The sequence below is a fragment of the Tiliqua scincoides genome, chromosome 3 (assembly GCF_035046505.1).
Source record: "Tiliqua scincoides isolate rTilSci1 chromosome 3, rTilSci1.hap2, whole genome shotgun sequence".
NCBI classification, from domain to species: Eukaryota; Metazoa; Chordata; class Lepidosauria; order Squamata; family Scincidae; genus Tiliqua; species Tiliqua scincoides.
The window spans coordinates 178,331,537-178,350,911 of record NC_089823.1 but is presented as its reverse complement, the minus strand read 5'-3'; the positions used below and the strand labels follow the sequence as shown (position 1 = coordinate 178,350,911).

At 41.0% G+C, this 19,375-nt stretch overlaps 1 protein-coding gene across 2 annotated transcripts in view; it reads left to right on the top strand.

Annotated features, from left to right (window-relative positions):
• Positions 1–458: 458 nt before the first annotated feature.
• SLC18A2 (solute carrier family 18 member A2) overlaps positions 459–19,375 on the top strand; it is a 29,183-nt gene continuing 10,266 nt past the window's right edge. The window contains exons 1-9 of one of the 2 annotated variants that reach the window (XM_066620869.1): positions 459–579; positions 7,122–7,476; positions 8,941–8,999; positions 9,885–9,968; positions 10,487–10,579; positions 11,773–11,862; positions 11,954–11,997; positions 12,166–12,226; positions 15,881–15,976. In XM_066620869.1, coding sequence (XP_066476966.1) covers positions 459–579; positions 7,122–7,476; positions 8,941–8,999; positions 9,885–9,968; positions 10,487–10,579; positions 11,773–11,862; positions 11,954–11,997; positions 12,166–12,226; positions 15,881–15,976 — 1,003 coding nt within the window. The remainder of the gene's footprint in view (positions 580–7,121; positions 7,477–8,940; positions 9,000–9,884; positions 9,969–10,486; positions 10,580–11,772; positions 11,863–11,953; positions 11,998–12,165; positions 12,227–15,880; positions 15,977–19,375) is intronic. The other variant, XM_066620870.1, reaches the window with a different exon arrangement.

Genomic DNA, 19,375 nt, shown 5'->3' with positions numbered 1-19,375 from the left:
TCAATATGGGCAGATAAGTGACAGGCTTCTTTTACATCTAGTTCTGTTTTTATTTCCATTCTTCAAACTGTGCTTACATTTTTCTTTTTCTTTTTGTATTCAGTTTTGTGAGAAGAGCAGATACAAATCATAATGTATAGTGCTAACACAGAATAGTAACAATGAGAGCCTGACTGGAATTATGTTTTTAATTGCTGAACACAGGGAAAAAATGGTTTAGTTGGAGATTATGATTTGGTTCCAAATGCAGAAGCAGCCCCAGAGCTCTCCCCATTATGCCTGAGAATAGAAGAGAAGCAAACACATCTGTTAGGGTGGCAGACTGGGAATCGTGCACTCCCTTAAGAAGACTGCCATGAAAACAAAATGAAGTGATTCTTCCACAGTTGTGGATTTGCATTAAAATATCCTTTTTAAAATGTTTTCAGTATAAGCCATTATTCAAGGGAAACTAAATCATGGCTTGGAGTGAATTCGGTGTCCTCACCTGGCTCAGAGAGAGTCGGCAATCGCGGAAACTAATACTGTTGATTGTCTTCATTGCACTGCTGTTGGACAACATGCTGCTTACTGTTGTAGGTATGTAGAACCTTTATTGTCCTACTTGCTTATTTTACCGAACTTTCAAGAACATGAGCCACAGAGTGGCACTGCTCTGAAAATGCAATTGCAGATCCATTATAAATGAAGTTGGTCTTTTGGGACATATTTCTAAAGTTTGTTCCTACCATTGCAAGTATTTTGCTTTTATTTATGTTTTTAAACACTGTTGGCTGATGCTTTGTGTAAAAAGATATTCATATGCCTGAAATATCGCAACTTCAGTACTGTATTTTTAATCTCCCCAGCAGTTTCCTTTCTTTTCCTTTGTGGTTTTGCAAAGGATGGAGAAGATAAATCTTGAAATGTATGTTTCCTGTTGATTTTTCATCTTTTTAAATGAGATTATTTTGGTTTGCATTGTCAGAGTGTTTAGTCATCATAGATTAACAAAGTAGTCTCAAATTTAATTAACTTGTCCAACTGCTTGTTTTTGAGCATCATTGATTGGATAAATAAATTCTGTATGCACATTTGAAACCAGTGGGGATACTATTGACTGCAGCAATGCATAATCAACAACCACATGTATAAGCGACTACCTTATATTGAAATTCTCTTGCATTGCCAGTCCAGGCTTGTCTACTACTCAGAAGTAGACCCTTCTGTGTTTAGTGGGACTCTCCCCAGGTAGGCATGTATAGATTGCAGCCTTAAATCCATATATGTCTATATTTGCTTGTCTACTTATACGAACAAGATTGATTCAAGCAAATGTTATAATAATGAAAGAACTCTGCTTCAGCTTAACCATGGTGAGATGGTTGCTTTAGGTAGCTGTTCATATAGATGTTGCTGATACTTGGCCTTTTGATAAGAAGGTGGTAAAAGAGGGGACAGTTTAGTGCTGTGAAGCTATGATTATGAGGAAATATAAAAACTTGAAATGGCTAAAACACAGCAAACACTTTGCTTTGATACCACTGTTTGATGAGGGCTATTAAATGAACTGTTGATGAATATAAATATCTAAATAAGAGTGGATGACAATGGGACACTTGGTTTTTTAAATCAAATTTTTATATACAAATTGCATTTAAAATTTCAGTTATAAGAGTATCCCTTAGAAGTAACCTTGTATAAAATGAAATCTGAATTTAAATTCTAACAAATAAGTGAAGTTTGAACACTTCATTCAAAGACAAAACAGATACTCTTCAATTTTCTGTGCAGCTCTGGGGTTAGGGAGAATGTGCAAATCATGAGGACAGACTCGTACTTTAGATGATCACCTGAACTGACCATTGAGGCATAGGAGGAGGCGGCGGCAACTGCCTGAGGCACACTAGATGCAGCCCTGTGTGCTGGGCAGCTCAGGATTGGGCTGACAGCCACCTCCTCCTCACTCACCTGGCTACTTAGGGAAGTAGCCATGTGGTCAGGGTGAGGCAGTGTGGTACAGAGCCTCCCACACCTCCTCCTTTTTTACCTGCAGCTCTCATCATCTCCTCCTTTACTCCACCCCAGGACCCATGAAAGGGCGGTGCAGGGAGTAAATTGTATCCAGGCCCAGTGTGAAAAGGGAGGCCTTGGAGCCAAAGGAGGGGGACCAAATATTTCCTGTGCTCTTACATTTTCCTATCTCATCAGGGCGCATGAGAGGGGATACAGGGGGTACATAGTACCTGAGTCTGGGGTCAAAAAGAGGGTGTAGGAGCCAAAGGAGGGAAGCTGGAAATCTTCTGGGATCTCTGAAAATGTTTGCATGTATTGTGTGAAGACTAGCATCCACATTTTGTGTAAGCCTATGTAGTTTTATATATCGTAATTCATAGAAATTATGATCCAATTATTGTATGAAATTATAATGCAGTGGAAAAGGAAAGGGACCCAAAAGAAATATTGGACCCTGATAAAATTCCTCTCAGAGGCCCTGCTATGCCCAGCCTTGTCTGAAGCAGAACAAACAATATTTAAAACAGAATTAAGGAAGTAAGAGGGAGGGGGTGGCACCAGGGCTGGAGGTTGGTGGAAAGAGTCATGGGTTGAGCTCCACCACTCCCTCCTTCTTGCCCACCTGGCCTTTTAGCTGGGTTGGCAAGTAGGAGGCAGAACTGAGCAGTGGTGTAGCTGGAGGGGGGGCGGATCACTCAGTCTGGTGGGGGGGCTCAGTGGGGTGGGCAAGCGGCCCCTCCCTTTGTAGCCATTCCCAGTGGGGGGGCAGCCTTATGGGAATGGCTCCGAAGGGAGGACCACTTGCCTGCCCCGCTGAGCCCCCGCCACCAGACTGAGTACTCTGCCCCCCTCCAGCTACACCACCGGAACTGAGCAATTCTGTTCTGAAACTCAAGCAATTGGAACAGGATCACTCTGCAGCTATTTCTTGCTTTTTTACTACTGCGATCGTTTGAAGCAGCAGCTCTGGAGGAAGAGATGGGCTGTTGCACCCCTAGTTCTCTGGTGGATAGCAGACCAGAAGAGGTGGGAGTGGGGCACCCCTTGCCAGTTTGCCACTCCTTCCCCAATTTGGCACTTGAGGGAGGCATGTGGCTAGACTGGTCCTGGTTATATGACCAGAGCTTTTGAATGATGCTCCACAGCAGTATAGTTAATTAGAAAAAATTGACAGATTGATAAATGATTAACAATGTTTGTATCTGCTTAGCACTCTAAATATGTTCATGACTTCATAGCTCCTGCCTCTTGCTACTTAGGTTTAACTTATCTCCGTCACTCTGCTGTATTGTTCTGTTGTGTATCTAAGGCTGCAGTTCGAACCACACTTTCCTGAGAGTAGGCCCCACTGAACAAAATAGGACTTGCTTCTGAGTAGACCTGGTTAGGCTTGTGCCCTAAGTAAGATATGCTGTCAGTTTTGCCAATGAGGGAAATTTCCTTGAAGTTCTAAAAAAAATAAATAAATCTATTTTTTAAAATCTCTGTTCACTTGTCCATTACTTGCACAAATTACATGGATGACATGTATACTTCAAATATTTTAGCTAGAAATTTGATTTAAATCAGTTACTTAAATAGATCTTTTTTCCTTAGTGATGTAAAGCAACTCTAGCCTAAAATATGTTTCTTCAGCATTTCAAAACGCTATTATTGATATTCTCAGCAGAAGTTACTGTTTGCACTATAAGGTGTAATCCACAATATTAAACTGAAACGCATTCAGGTGTAAGTGCACATGTATGCTACATACCTATACCCTCAAAAACTTGGACAACTTAAATTGCACTGTGTTGGCATGGCTGTAGTTCTAGGGCACAATCCTATCCTTGTCTACTTCTGAGCAGGCATGCATAAGATTGGGCTCATACTGGAAGCAAATTCCATTGAATCAAATGGGACCTACTTCTGAGTAAACATGAATAAGATTTGCTGTGAGTCAATTTGTGTGTATTAAAAGGTTTGCTAAATCCAGCATCTAGGGAAAAATTATATAATTTTTAATCAACCTAAATATAGGTTTTCCTTAACTGTCTAGTTATTGCCACTTCAAGATGATTATCGGAGTGTCTTCCAAATCAAGTGTCCAAATGATTTTAACTTGGGTAGTTAACATCTGTGCCTGCTATCTCACCTATGATCTACCATCTCAGCCCTACACATCTTTCTAGAATAGGAGGTTCCCAACTTTTTAGCACCGGGACCCACTTTTTCAAAATGACACACTATTGGTCATTCAAAATGACCACCTAGCTGTACAAGCCTAAAAAAAAGTTTCACCTTACTAGCTCAAGCCTCGGTTTTTGTTCTTTGTATTATGGGGGAAGCACCTTCTAGAGCACTTGTTGAGCTCCACGTTCATCAGATTGGGACCATTCTAGTGGCCTAGTGTTCCCCTTTGCTTGACCTTCAAAAGGAACTAAGGCACATTTGCTTACTTGCAAGTAAATGAGCACATGTGGCTCAGGTTCGCTTTCATAGGGCTCAATATAATTTGTCAGCTTGGAGGGCTGACTTTCTTTTCAAGTATTTTTTGGGGGGGCCTACATTCATGGGATTGGGACCATTCTGATAGTGTTGCATTCCTTTCAGCCTGCCCTTTGATATGAACTGAGACACTTTTGCCTACTCATTAATAAATGTGCAGTGCGACTCAGTTTCACTTTCCATAGGGCTCAGTGTATTTTTCTTGTCAGCTATCAGCTTGTCAGTTTCATGACCTACCAACAATCAGGTCCCAACCCCCAAACACCAGTGTTTGGGAAGCACTGTTCTAGACAGTTCTCCCACCTTGAAGAAATAACACATGCTTGTTGTCTTGCTGTCTCTGGGCTTGCTCTGATGGCAGGCGGCAGTATGTGAAAGATTTTGAGGAGTTAGTGTTTGTGTAAGGTTGATATGATATTCATGTCAAAGTAACATTTTGTTTCTGAATAGAAAAGTATCCCTGCGCATTGCCATATGACAGATTGTTCTATGATGTTCATGTTGAAATCCTTTCGCTTATCTCAGCATACAGGTTTTCTGGATAAACATAATTTTTACTGCATTAAATAGATTTGGACATTTGCCACTTAGGATGTATGTAAATGACTGTTGATTTTGTCATGAATATTCCCTGATAAGCCTGCCTCACTTGCATCTGTTATTTCATAAGCTCTCATTTCCTTCTTTTTGTGTAAATATAATTAGAATGCAATTAAGACTTCAAGCCATTTTTGCCTAATGTTGCATATGTACAACAGGGACCAGATGTGTACACCTGTGGACCAGGCAGAAATGGGTTATGTGCAGCTTTACATCTGTGATATGGGTATAGTAATACTAACTTTACAGGGTTGTAAGAACAACACCAAAATAATGTACGTGAAGCACATTACACACTTGGCAAGTATTACATAAAGAGCAGGATATAGTCATAATTAACTAACCTTGGGATACAACTCTGTATTTCATCATCACTTGAGATTTGGAAAAGTGGTTTATAAATCTTCTAACTAAATTATTTTTTCTGTTGAACAGTATGTAGAACATCTTATAGACCAAGAGTAAATGAAAGAGTTCTGGAAAATGATAGTCTGAGATATTTTTAATATGTATTGACTACGACTTGTAATGATCAAATCAGTCAATCCTACAGGAAATCAACCCTGACAGTTCATTGGAAGGACAAATGCTGAAGGTGAAGCTTAAATGCTTTGGACATCTCATGAGTAGGAAAGACTCTTTAGAAAAGACCCGGATGCAGAAGATGAGATGGTTAGATAGTGTCAGGGAGGAAATGAACATGAATTTGGACACACTCTGGAAGTTAGTGGTAGACGGGGGGTCTGGCATGCTGTGGTCCATGGGGTCACGAAGAGTCGGACACGAATTAACGACTGAACAACAACAACAACATGACTTGTAATATATTAATTCAATTCTTGTGCATTGCAGCAAACAGAAGTAAAATTAGAAACAGCCATTATTTTCTGTATGGAAAGTTAATTATATTTACTCTCAAATCTTGCTATTTCAGTGCTTTCTTTGCCCCAGGGACTGAAAGGTATAAGGTAGATAAGGTGAGGTTTTGTTGTGCCACCTTATGGCAAGAAGAGTATGAAATTATTTTTTAAACTATGAGCCTTAAATAACTGGAGGTATTGTCATTCATATCAGAGCACTATTGAAGACTTGGTGGTGGTTCAGCTGGCTAATATATGCAGAAAGTATATTAGTTCAGGTGTGGCTTCTGTTTTCAGTTTCCTGTTGTGTGTGCAGTTCAAGCTCCATCCATGTAGTGATGCAGGATAGTCCTAAGGATCTCAGAATTTTCATTTGTATCTTCTCTGCCTGTCCATGGCGTGCTTGTGAAGGGGGCAGAAAGGTACTTTCCTCTCTCCAGTGTATGTCCTCTCCCACATTCAGTGCTTAATGTCTGGAAACAAAATATTGGGGCTCCATTCTGTCTGGAGACTATTCTCCAGTACCTGTTGTATGGGGTCTTTATTGACTTAGTAGTTCATACTGCATATTCAAGAGCAGTTCAGTTTAGTCCAGTCTCTTTTTTTATTTGTTCCAGACTTTGCACTGAAAACAGACGCTGAGCTCTGATGAACTGTGGAACAAATTGGCAAGGGGAGAGGATTGACTTGCAGTCATTTTGGGACTGCTGAAATTGGGAGTTTCCATCTGGTTGTTTGTAGAATATATAATTTTTTGTGTATGTATGTCTTAAGAGAGCTCTAAGAGCCCAATCCTATCCAACTTTACAGCTTGGGTGTGGCCACAATGCAGACCTGTGGTAAGGGAACACGTTTCCATACCTTGAGAAAGCCCGTGACTGCCCCTCCACCACAGGATGCAGTGCATACCCCATTGGTACAACTGCATCAGCACTGGAAAATTGTATAGGATTGGACCCTAAATTAGCTATTTTGTCATGTTTTCTGACAGAGGATCCCATGTACTGTACTCTGAAAGCCTGAAAGGTTTTCATGCATATATTTTGCATGAAGTGCAATGAACGTCTCAGACTGGAAGCAACTCAAGTATAAGGCCATGAACATCTCTGTACTTTGCCGGTAATATTTCCACAATCTTTTATATGAAATTTACATATTTTTTCTGTTCATTTTTTTCAGTGCCAATCATTCCAAGTTACTTGTACAGCATAAAACATCCCAAAAATGCGACAGAAATCCCAACTATTAGGCCAAAGGCATCTTCATTAAGCTCAGACAGTTTTCAGAGTATCTTCTCCTATTACGACAACTCCACAATGAGTACTGGAAATCATTCTGAAGGGACAACGCCAGGAGATTTTTATCATGCTCAGACAGAGCAAATGGTGGTAAATATGACTAAGGCATCATCGTCTGACTGCCCCAAGGAAGACAAAGACCTATTAAATGAAAATGTTCAAGTTGGTTTGTTGTTTGCTTCCAAAGCAACAGTGCAGCTTATCACTAACCCTTTTATAGGGCCAATGACAAATAGGTATGCTTTTTCTCTTGTTTGCTACCAGTACTGTGGTGTTGTCTTGTACACTTCAGGCAGAAATCTGTCTTGTTCTTTTAATTTTTCTTGTTGTGTTTATGTTCCCAGTGAATTTAAAAATAACTTTTCAGAAGTATCTTAGGGACCAATCTTATCTAACTTTCCAGGGCCAATGCAGCTGCAATGTAACCCCAAGGAAAGGGAACAAATGTTCCCTTACCTTGAAGAGGCTCTCTGTGTCTGCCTGCCCACTGTAGGATGCAACTCACACCTTGTTGGCATGGCTGCACCAGTGCTGGAAAGCTGGATGGGCCCTTAATCCAATCAGAGAGACCAAGCACATGCATGGACCAGGATTGTAGGAGAAGCCAAAGTGTATGTTGTAGGCAAAAATCTTTTCTCACTTGTGTCAAGAAGACACAGGAGATCTAGGACTAAATTTCAACTTGAACATGGATTCACAGTGGCCTTCACAGTGGATTCACAGAAAGCTGCTCTTTCTCATGCTCCGAGTTCTCTATGAAAAATGCTACATGATAAAGTGAATAGTAGTCCATGAAACCTTGTGCTGAAAGAAATTGGTTAGTCTTTTAAGATGCTACAAGATTCTTTATTATTCTATGGAAATAGTAGCAAGGTACCATCATCTGAAAATGGTGGCAGAAATAAATCATAATATTTTGAACACTAAGTGCGCAGTCTAAGAACACAGTCTAGCAAAACTTGAACATGTGTAAGCTTCCATTGATTTCAATGGAAGAATTAAGCATGCATGTGTAAGTCTTTTTCCTCAGAATAAATGGGACTTACAGTGTTTTATTTTGACTAGGCCTCTGTATTACAACCTGGAAACAGCAAAAGTTGCCCTCTGGTAACAGAAAGCAGAATTTGATCTTGATTTATAGCAGGTGCTTTCATTTCCCCACTTTGACTGCCACACAATACCCATCAATGGTTATGTCGTCCCATTAATGATTTTTGTCATCACCAGACAGTTTTATAATCTTGGATGCGTCTTGTCATCCAGTCTTAGCAATGATTACATATGCTGTCAGTAATTGCTGATTTTCTCTCAATTGAGACGAGGGAGAATTCAATGTGGGAATGTATTTTTAATGATATCGCTGTGCTTGGGGTAATGTTTAATTCTTCCTAACATTTGCCATTGGTACAGAAGTTAGAAAATCATTTTTCGGGTCCAGTGAATGGTCTGAGCTCCTGATTTATTTTAGTTAACGCTGAGTAATCACAACCTGAGCAGATCACTTGGAAACCCAAGTAAATTTACTTTTTTTAGTTTTGTGAATAACTAAGGCTGAAATCCTATCCACATTTGCCTGGGAGTAAGCCCCATGGACTTTAATGCGACTTTCTTCTGAGTAGATATGCATAGGATTGGGCTGTAAGAAATGTTTCTTTTGAGATGCTAGCAAGCCGCAATATTGTGTTGGTTCTGTTTTCCAGAATAGGCTATCAGATTCCCATGTTTGCTGGCTTCTGCATCATGTTTCTCTCAACAATTAGTAAGTGCTGTTTTCATACTGTCTCCATCATCAGGTGTTGCAGTGGAGAGGAGAGACAGAGAAGAAATAAACTTTTCTCCTATAATGCAGGGACAGTCAGTCTCTGAGGTGGTAGATCTCTGCTCTGGGAGTGCCAGAGAACATGACAAGAAATGTGACCTCTAGTTAGAAGCAACCATTAGTGTGCTGAGAAACTCTCCCCTATAGAACCTAACTGTTTCCTAATGATGTGATACAGACGTGATCACTCCTACTGGATTAGTCTGGACACACTTGGAACCTGACAGATTTGCTCTCTTGATCTAATAATGGAAAGCATTGCAGCCAGCAACACAGAGTTGGTGGGTGGGGAAGGAATCCTACTACATCTGTCTTTATTCTCATGCCAACCTGCAAGCAGCTCCAGAAAAATGGGAGAAGGAATACCACTCAACATGCCCTCTGTCATTGATTAAAGTGGCTTCTTAGATGGTGACATTTCATTAATTGTGTGGTAGTGATGTTTTCCATGTGTCAGAATTAGCCTGATTTGTCTTGTGCTCTTTGCAGTATAAAATGTACGCTAGTGAGTTTGAACTTTTGGTTGGGGTGCTTCCTGTAGTATTTTTTTTTCTGGTAAATGTATTGTGAAATATCTGCACAGATGACTCCTTATTAAAGATGCCTCCTTGTGCCCTGTTTTCTGTATTCTTAGAGAAGGCCTAGATACAGGAAAAACAGTGCTCAATGGTAATGGCATTATTTTTTCTTGCTGCATTTAAAGTGACATGACAGTCAAAGATTACAGCTAAAAATGAGTTTTGATAGCAGTTAGTGTATCTTTAACTTTTAAATCTAGTTAGATTTAATCCAGCTTTAAAAATAATACTTTTGCCTTTTCCACAGTGTTTGCCTTTTCAGAAAGCTATAAGTTGCTATTTATAGCAAGATCCCTTCAAGGTGTAGGATCTTCTTGTTCTTCTGTAGCTGGTAGGTACCAACATGTATGATATATAAATTAGTGGTAACTAAATCTGTTGTTTTTGATCAGTAATCAAGTTAACTCTGGTTTGTCTATCATTTTTTATGATTAAAAAATATTCAACTACAGTCATTTTTACCATTAATTTCTTTTATGGAATTGGATTAGTATTCTGTAGTTGGTGTTTCTGTGATTTTGGTGTTTTTGTTTTGTACTACAGAGAAGTTATACCTAAAAACACTGTGTCCTGTCAAATTTATTCAGCTTTCAGAAGCTCTTTTATAAATTGCATAAATCCAGTTGAGTTAATATCTACTGTAGAATGAGAGATGTGCTTTATAATCCCTCCAGACTCTTGGGATTCTTTTCATTCTGAGTTCAAGAGGATTTCAGATCCGAGCTTACTGAGGTTTTACTGACATGAAGCATGTTCCTGTGTACCTGACTGCTCATATTGCTATGTAATTTCCTGCCTCACTCTTACACTGCAAACAAACCGTCCTAATTCTGTTTTCTTTTTATTCAGGGATGGGTATGTTGGCCAGCGTGTATACTGACGATGAAGAAAGAGGCAACGCAATGGGGATTGCCTTGGGAGGCATGGCAATGGGAGTATTGGGTCAGTTAGAAGAAATTCACTGAAATTATGCTTTTAGAAAATTTCATATGTACCTCTATCATACAGTGAAGGCATTTATTTAGGGTGCAATAAATGCATAAACAGTTCTGATACAGATTTTAATTCTGTTTTTGCTGGTATCTGTATTCAAGCAATGTTACATATAGTTTTAATGTGAATTTTTAAAACAATTTATAAACAAATAGTAAGAAGAGTTTCTATACTAATGTATTCAGGAAAGAAGCATACACATGGCAATCTCTAAACATTCAGTCTTTCTGATTTATATCATTTGATTGTGTTTTTTGACTCAGAATTGCTTCTGTGCTCAGAGTCAAAGGGGATTCAGCTGTTAATATACAAGCATTGTCTCCTCTTCAATATATAGTTCATTTTAGTAATGTAGCTAAAATTTTTGGTATAAAATTTACATTTAAAGGGTTTTGTAAATGCTAACGATAATTCTAACCCTCACATCTTTGATGCAGCTTTCCCTCTGTAAATCCAAGAAATACGACAGGTGTCCTGAAGGGTATGGGCAATGATACTCTCATGTATAGCTGACATTTTATAGCTGACATTGTGGACAGCAACTATCTAAATGCTACTGTGGCAAATTTTAAGCTGTTTGTCAGTTTTTGTACGGTTGGGTTATAAATTCTGTTTTGTCATATGTAGGAAAGCAACACTTAAAATCACCATAACCTTTTTCCCACAGGAGCAATAGGCGTTTAGAACAGTGGTTCCCAAACTTTTTAGCCCCAGAACCCACTTTTTAAAATGACACTAAATCAGGACCCACCTAGGTTAACCAGACTTTTAAAAAGGAGGGCTAGAAAGAAAAGTCTGTTTGTTTGTAAGGAATAATAACCAGGAAAAAACCCCTCAAACTTTTATCTCCCTATATTTGCACATGCTTGCAAACTGCAGGAGCGCAGCTCTTTGCAGGGTAATTAGCAGCCGCAATATCTGATTTCTGAATAGCCTCAGGGCTTGAGGCTGGTCTTTCCAGCACCCTTTGGTGACCCGCCAAAAATCAGGTCACAACCCACCATTGTTCCAGACCCACAGTTTGGGAACCACTGATTTAGAATGGTAATTTTAAAAATATTGGTGATTTTGCTATTGATCTTGCTATAACCCAAAACAACACTAAGAAAATTCACACTATAAATTATGCTTTTTCCTCACAGTGGGCCCTCCTTTTGGAAGTGTGATGTATGAGTTTGTGGGGAAGGCGGCGCCTTTCTTGGTACTAGCAGCATTAGCTGTTTTAGATGGAGGTAACTGGAATTAATATTTGTAATTTGACAAGACCTTGAATTACTACTTATATATATTTTTAAAACCTATTTTTGCAATTTTTTCCCTCAGCTATACAGTTGCTAATTCTACACCCATCTAGGATACAACCAGAAGTAAGCACTTTAGCAGATCATTTTAAAAATGCATTTATATTAAACCATTTTATATTAAGCCAATGTTGCAAAAATGCTGCAGGGACCAAATGTGTACACCTGTGGGCTGAGCAGAAATGGGTTAAATTGCACTTTTCCTAACCCTGAGCTGCCTTTATCTGTTAATAGAGTCAGAAGGGAGCATCGTTACTGACACTCTTGAGGGATCCATACATCATTATTGCTGCAGGTATTGCAATTATTACATAGCAGCATTTTATATGGTTGTTGGGGGCCGGGGGGGGGGGCTTTGAGCTCCTGCTTGCCACTGGGGTCCTTGCAGGTATAGGCTCAGCAGTCTATGTAGGGCTTCCCAGGCCATGCCCAACTGTCTTGTCTCCCTTTTCCTTCCCTGGGTGTGGGCCTTAGAACAAAGGCAGGGAGAGGGTTGACAGCACCGACTCCTCCTCAGCCTAAGGGTCTTCTCCAGCCACCCAGGGATCTGGAGTCTCCTTTTTGGCTAACTTCCAACCCTCAGCCGGTCCCTTCTCACCCCTGGTCCACATATTCTCCTGGCCTTGACTTGTCTCTCTTCCGTTCCTGGTTCCACCATCCCTGCCCTGTCACCTTCAGCGTCCTATGTCTCCTCTCCCAGGAGATGGAAAGGCTCCTGCAGAATCTTGCAGCATGGGCAGGTGTGCTCTGCTTCATTGGCCAATAGTCCATGCCCTGTCCAACTGAAGCCTTCTCACCCCCTTCTGGCATGTACCTGGCCTGGGACCACTGGGCAGGCTGCTACCTGATGCTCATAAGTTCAGTCCTGGACAATGGCACTAATTTTTTGTTCTCTGTTTGGTGGTGGCAAAAAAACAAAACAAAGCAAAAACAACAACAAAAAACACCCACATGACCACTGAATACAGTTGCCAGATTCAACAGAGCAGTAGTTTTTTTTTTTTTAAAGGTTTGTCACAAGTTTCTCAATGAAAGGATCAGTAATTGTGGATTGTTTGACTGTCTATGTGGTTCTCCTGATCTTTTGTCCCAGTGTGCACTTACAGGAATGTGTTGGTTATATACAGGTGGAGCCTATTTATCCGCGTTAGTTCCGTTCTGTGACTCGGCATGATTAACAAAAAAGCATGTTGTGCTAAATTCCATAGTGTTACGCAAATACACTGCAGCCTGACACTTCTGGATAGAAGGAAACTAAGGCAGCTGTTATCAATCCCTTCCCTTCAGTACTTAGCCCTCCCCGTTGCCAGCTGCCCGGCTTCTTTCACAGTTGGGATGCTGATCTTTTAAGAGTCCAGCCCTATGCGTTTCTACTCAGAAGTAAGCCCCATTGTAGTCAATGGGGCTTACTCCCAGGAAAGTGTGGAGAGGATTGTAGGCTAAATCTCAGGCTTTGCTTGGTGGGAAGGCTTGCTTGTTTCTGTGATAGCCTGCACAATGGGGGTGTTGCTTGTGTCAGTGATTGCCTGCACCGTCTCAATGTGTGGGGGGGGGAAACTGGCAAACACTCCCTGGGTTTTTTAAAGCAATCCCTTCTGTAGCTACCACACCTTCTCCTGTGTAAGTGAGAGAGCTCCACCTTGCTGCATGTGTTCTGGTTAAAGAGATTTTTGGGCCCCCTTTCACTCTTCAGCCTCTTTGCTGGCTCAGGGGCTCCAGGAGTGTTACTGTTCCTTTGCAAGGGGAACCTCTTCCAGGGCTCCAGGGTTATTTCCCTGCCTGGGTGAGGCAGAGCCTTTTTGCAGTGTTTTGGGCTGCCTGGAAATGGAGCGAGACACCAGTGCAGGGCAAAGGAGGCAAAGGTGTGTGTGACTTTTGGTTCCCCCACCCCATTCACCCTTTTGGTTGTTTACTTAGGTTCAAATATCTAGTTCTGAACTGGGCAATATTTACTTCATTGTGCTCCTAGATACATGAGTTCTTGAGGTAAAGACCATAGTGGAAAGATTACATTAGACATAACATTTTATCTTTCTTCATAGTAATGTTGCTGAGCTTTTCCTTTTTGCCTTCGGGACCATAGTGAGATCACAGGGTTGTTTTTAGGGATTCTAGATACACAGTCTAATGCATTTTGGCGTATTTGAACAAAGAGTGACAGCAGTGCTCATTTTCTGCTGAACTGTGTTATGATAGAGAGAACCTTTTTTCTAGAAGAAATAGTTGCTCTGTGTCAAGACAATTTAGACTGAAATGTTAAAGATAAAATGATCCTTGAACTCTGTATTGCAACAGCATATGTTTTTAAATTGTCATCATAAGAATTAAAAGATACTCAGTGCTGAACTGCAGTACAGAGTGAAGCACCTCACATGTAAGCACATGTATACCAATGTTTTTTTTAAAAATCACACAGCAAATCCTTTTTCCTTGTAGGCAATAGGGTTCTGGGGTGGAACAGAAAAGAAGGAAGGTCACTTGCATTATTCTATGTAGGGAAAAAACCTGGCAAATTTAGATGTATGTTGAATGTGCTTATTTTTTACAAGTGTTATTCTGCAATATTTCTGTTACTATTATTAAGAGTATTTATATACCACTTTTCAACAAAAAGTTCACAAAGCCGTTTAAAGAGAAAATCAAATAACTAATGCTTCCAAAAGGACCCACAATCACCAGCATACAGCCACTTGAAAAGACTCTGTGTTGGGAGTAAACAGGGACAATTACTCTTCCCCTGCTAAATGTAAGGAGAGCACCAGTGGGAAAAGTGCCTCTTTGCCCAGTTAACAATATGCTATATGTTGCACGTTCAAGTGTACAAACATCAGCACATGCATCTATGTATATATGTGAATCTTAATTCTCATTGGCACCATCTCTCTAGTATGTTGGCAGTTTTATGATGTTGCAAGTGGTTTTGAGCCCCACAGTGGGCTTTGAGCCCCCAAACCTTTTTCCTTCTTGTATTTATCTTTCAATGCCTGAAGAAGGGGTGGCAAAATGTGCCTATGCTTAACCAAGTAAAGTCCAATCTGAGCTAGCAGGACTCAAGATTAACAGCCCAATCCTAACATGCCCTGGGGAGCAGGCAGGTCAGCTGGCCCATGCTGCATCCAGAGCAAGGCAGGGCCAGATTGCAGCACAACTTGGAGTAAGAGGAATTTGTTCTCCTTGCCTACTGTGTTGTGTGGCAGCTGCCCCTATGGGGCTACTCGGATCTGCACCACTGGCAAAGCGTAAGGCCAGGCCACGCCATGTGAGAGGGGTTAGTGCCTGTGCCAGATACTAGTACTGCCCCTCTCCTGGGCCTGATCCTCCCACTGGCCTGCCTGCACCCCCTCCACCCTGGAATGCCTTTGTTCTGCCCTCCCTCCCCATGCTGGCTGCCCTCAGCCAGCACAACTCACCAGCTGAAATCTGGGGAATGGTGTGGGGAGGCTGGCATGCATCCTCATGCTGGTCTATCAAGGAGGTGCAAATGTGCCTTATGGCACTTTCGAGATACTCCTGGGCCAGTGCAAGGGCAACCCAAGATTGTTCCCGAAAACACAGGTGAAGCACATCATTCTGTTGCAGTCAAAAGTGTGCAACCAAGTGCCACAGAGTCCGTGGCACACCACCTATTGAAGTTGTGCAAGTTGTGCTTGCCCTTTTTAGGATTTAGTGGACTTTCTTAATGTAACTGCAAATTGTAGCCTTCCATGTTTCCAGAGTGTAAATAGTGTAACCTTTTTGTTCATAGTTTTGGACATTTGGAATATGTTTCTGAAATTACAGGATGAAATGATTTTCCTTTCCCCCTAGTAATTTAAAAGAAATCAATGCTATATATTTGACAAGCAAGTCTTCACAGTACATATTATTACTGTCAATGTTGCCCTTTCCAGTTGTTGATTAGAATTTAAGTGAAATAATTTGAGCAATCTGTTTCCCATCTCTCTTCAAGGATCAATATGTTTTTCAAATATGGCCATTGCTATGCTGGAACCCGCTTTACCCATCTGGATGATGGAGACAATGTGTTCAAGAAAATGGCAGCTTGGTAATGTGCAATGAAGTATTTTCATTGATTACTGTATTTTTGATCTGTAGAATGTTTGTGTTGATCATGCCAAAACTTTTTACTGTGGTGCTTTCAAACTATCTCGAAGCAAGTGAATATATGCACACATTTTGTTTTCAGATTGTATGCTTTTATAGTATTGTCTATGCTATACATATAATTAAGGACAGTATGTGTGCTACTTCTTTGTGCTACCTCACAAAGAGTCTGGACTTAGCAGGGGTCTGATGAGCAAGTGAAAGAGCAGAGTCCTATTAAAACCAAATAAGAAGTGCTGAAATCGTTGTTAGTATGTTCTTGCTCACCCCTGCTTTACACACTTGGGCTGCTTTTTTTTTCCTTCTCTCTCATTTTCTCAAAGAAAGTAACAGCCCAATCTTAAACCCTGCCATGCTGTAGCATGCATCCTTGCCAACACAGTACATGCTGCATGCTATTGTGGGGAAGAGAAGTGATCAGAAAGCCAGCCAGAGGATGGTAAACTTTCCTTACCCCTGAGTAAGCCTTCTGGCTGCCTATGTGTCTCCTTGAACCCATGCTGGTTATGTAGCTGGCATATGTCTGAGGAGAGGAAGAGGGTGGGGTGGCCTGGAAAATGAAGGGTAAGTTCTGGCATGTACCTTTTGTAACTGAGATCTGGCGTAGAGATCCATTTACTCCAGCCCAGGGGTGCTCAATAGGTGGATCGTGATCTACCGGTAGATCGCAAGGCAAAATGAGTAGATCGCGGAGCCCTGTCTCTCCAAACTGTTAATGTCAGTTTCGTCTAGTGACTAGACGAAACTGACATATTTAGCTGACACTAAACTGAAACTGACACTTTAGCTGCTCTTCAGGCATGCAGCAACAAAACTGACGAAACTGACTAGACTCCAGCAGGGGCTCCATACATTAAAGGGGGTGTCTGTCAGACGCTTCCTTCCCCCCGGTAGATCTCCGGGCCTTGCTGGGTTTCAAAGTAGCTCTCGAGCCAAAAAAGTGTGAGCACCCCTGCTCCAGCCTGTTCCCCATCCTTGCCCTCCCCCTCTTTCAAATCTCCTCTTCTCTGCTACTAACTTATTGACATTGGTGCAAGCTCTGGGAGCTCCTGCCACATGCACCAAACTACTAGCCACTTACACCAGGGGCCTGGAAGCAAGCGAAGGCATCCTGTCTTTTGTGCCAGTGCAAAGGGCCTTGTGCTGCCAGAGCGTGAGTTCTGGCAGTGCAAGGTTCAGATGCTGGGGTCACTATCCTCAAAGGGGGACTACTTCCTTACAGGTTAGATGTAAATAATTCTATATGGTCATTCCCCCTTATGTGTTATGTTCCAGAGTCAGCATATAAAACTAACATTGTGGGTATTTAATATTACACTGAATTCCCTTTACATTGGGGAAACAGGTACTGTTTCTTTAAAAATTACGAGATTTGGGTAGGAATTAAAACTGATTGGGAGAAAAGCAGCTTCATTACCTAAGGCTCTCTCTGGGGCATGTATTTAGTAATACAGTAGTGGGCCACTCATGGTGCAGCAGTGTGCCAAGGGCACAGTGGTTGAAAATGGCTACTTTAGCAGGATCACACCCAATCCTTCTGCACCCTCCTTCTATTTTGCAAATGTTTGGCAGAGGTCTGGTTTTTAAAACACCAGGATGTAATCCTCATTTCCACTTGCAGCAAAGTCCAAGGCTACAATTCAGTGCACCATCACTTCAGAATAACACCCATGGAAGCAGTGAGACTACTTCTGAGTAAATCAAGTTGCAACTATGTGTAGCTGCACTTACATTCATTCCTTGTTGCTTATCTCTCCACTGTGAATTGAATTGCACACTCAAGTTTTGTTTTATATGTTGTAAGTTGTATGTAGAGCCTCTGGTTCAACACACCAAGCACCTTAAAGAAAGGCAAGAGGTCTGGTCTAGAGGGTAGAGCCTCTGTTAGCCTGAAGATAACATCTGAAGGTCACTAGTTTGAGGCCATGGGCAGCTCCGTGAAGCAGCTGACAAGCTGAGCTATTCCACCTGCTCTTTGGTGTGAGCAAAGAAGTGTCTTGGCTGCCCTTCAAGTGAGAGATGAAGGAGCTGCTTGTCAGCCAGCATGGGAGGCAACTGGGGGCCAGAAGTGATACCAGACTGAAATGCTGCGGGTTTCTTAAAAGACAAAACCTTTCTGTTACTGTAAAAATCCCCTTGGGGATTTAGAGAGAGCCTGCCTATGAACCACCTTGAATAAAGTCAGAGGAGTAATCCGATGACCAGAAAGGCGGTATATAAATACCAGTATTATTATTACTACTACATAGTTTGAAACAAACAAGCAAAGATTTCTTTTTTTCTCTGTTCATCATAACATGGTTGATGTGGTTTCAATTGGAAATCAGTAAAAGACCATGAGCTTTCACAATTAATCTGTTATGTTCCCCGTTTGTTCTTTTAAAAAACAAATAACGTCACAAAATCCAATGCTTTTAAATGAGAATCAAAACTGAACATGCAGGTCATCTGTATAAATCACTGTTTTAGTTTGATGGCCATTAGCAGTCGCATTTCAAAGATTTTTTGTACAGTTGTGCGGCATTCTGGACAGGAGTTAAATAAAAGTGTGCAGAAATTTAGAAGATTTCAAAATTGAATTATCCTTAATCATGTCAACCTTGATGCAGTGTTTTGGTCCCCTTCCCTTATTTCAAAACTCCTAACCATTGATTTTTCGTAGAGAATGGTCGCTACCATCCTTACCCTTTTGACCAACATGCTATTGTGTACGGATGACCTATTAATTTTCTATCGGTCTTGGGACTAGGTCTGCAATCCTGTACCCACTTTCCTGGGAGTAAGCCCCATTAAACACAGTGGGAATTACATCTGAGTAAACATGCATGGGCTTGCACTATCACTTGCCTATTTTCTATGTGGTCCCCGGATTAACACTTAAACATTCAAATCTAAATATTATTCTGTCCTGGCTCAAGTTCAGCCTATGAAAAGCAAACACGACTGATCAAAGAGTCCACAATGTCTGGTTTATAGTGCAGATATGCTTCAAGTACTGATGAAGACTGTAGGATTTTTCAGTTCAGGGAAATTGTATTTCCCTGTACATCTTTTGGTAGAGTTCCATCATAGGTTGCATAACCTATGCACGACAAAAAGCATAACCAGGTCACCTGTGGCTTGACTGGAAAACATGACCCATACCAACTGATTTTTTTTTTAAGGATTGTTGTAACTGTAGGAGCCATGTTCAGGGAGACTTACGTTTAGAAGTTGCAATCTAATTCTTAAAACATTAACTTCCAAAATTAGAAATGATTTTATCAATTTTACACAATTGCACAACTGCACAATTTTATCACTAAACTACTGCCAGTAATATTGACCTTAATTATTTTAA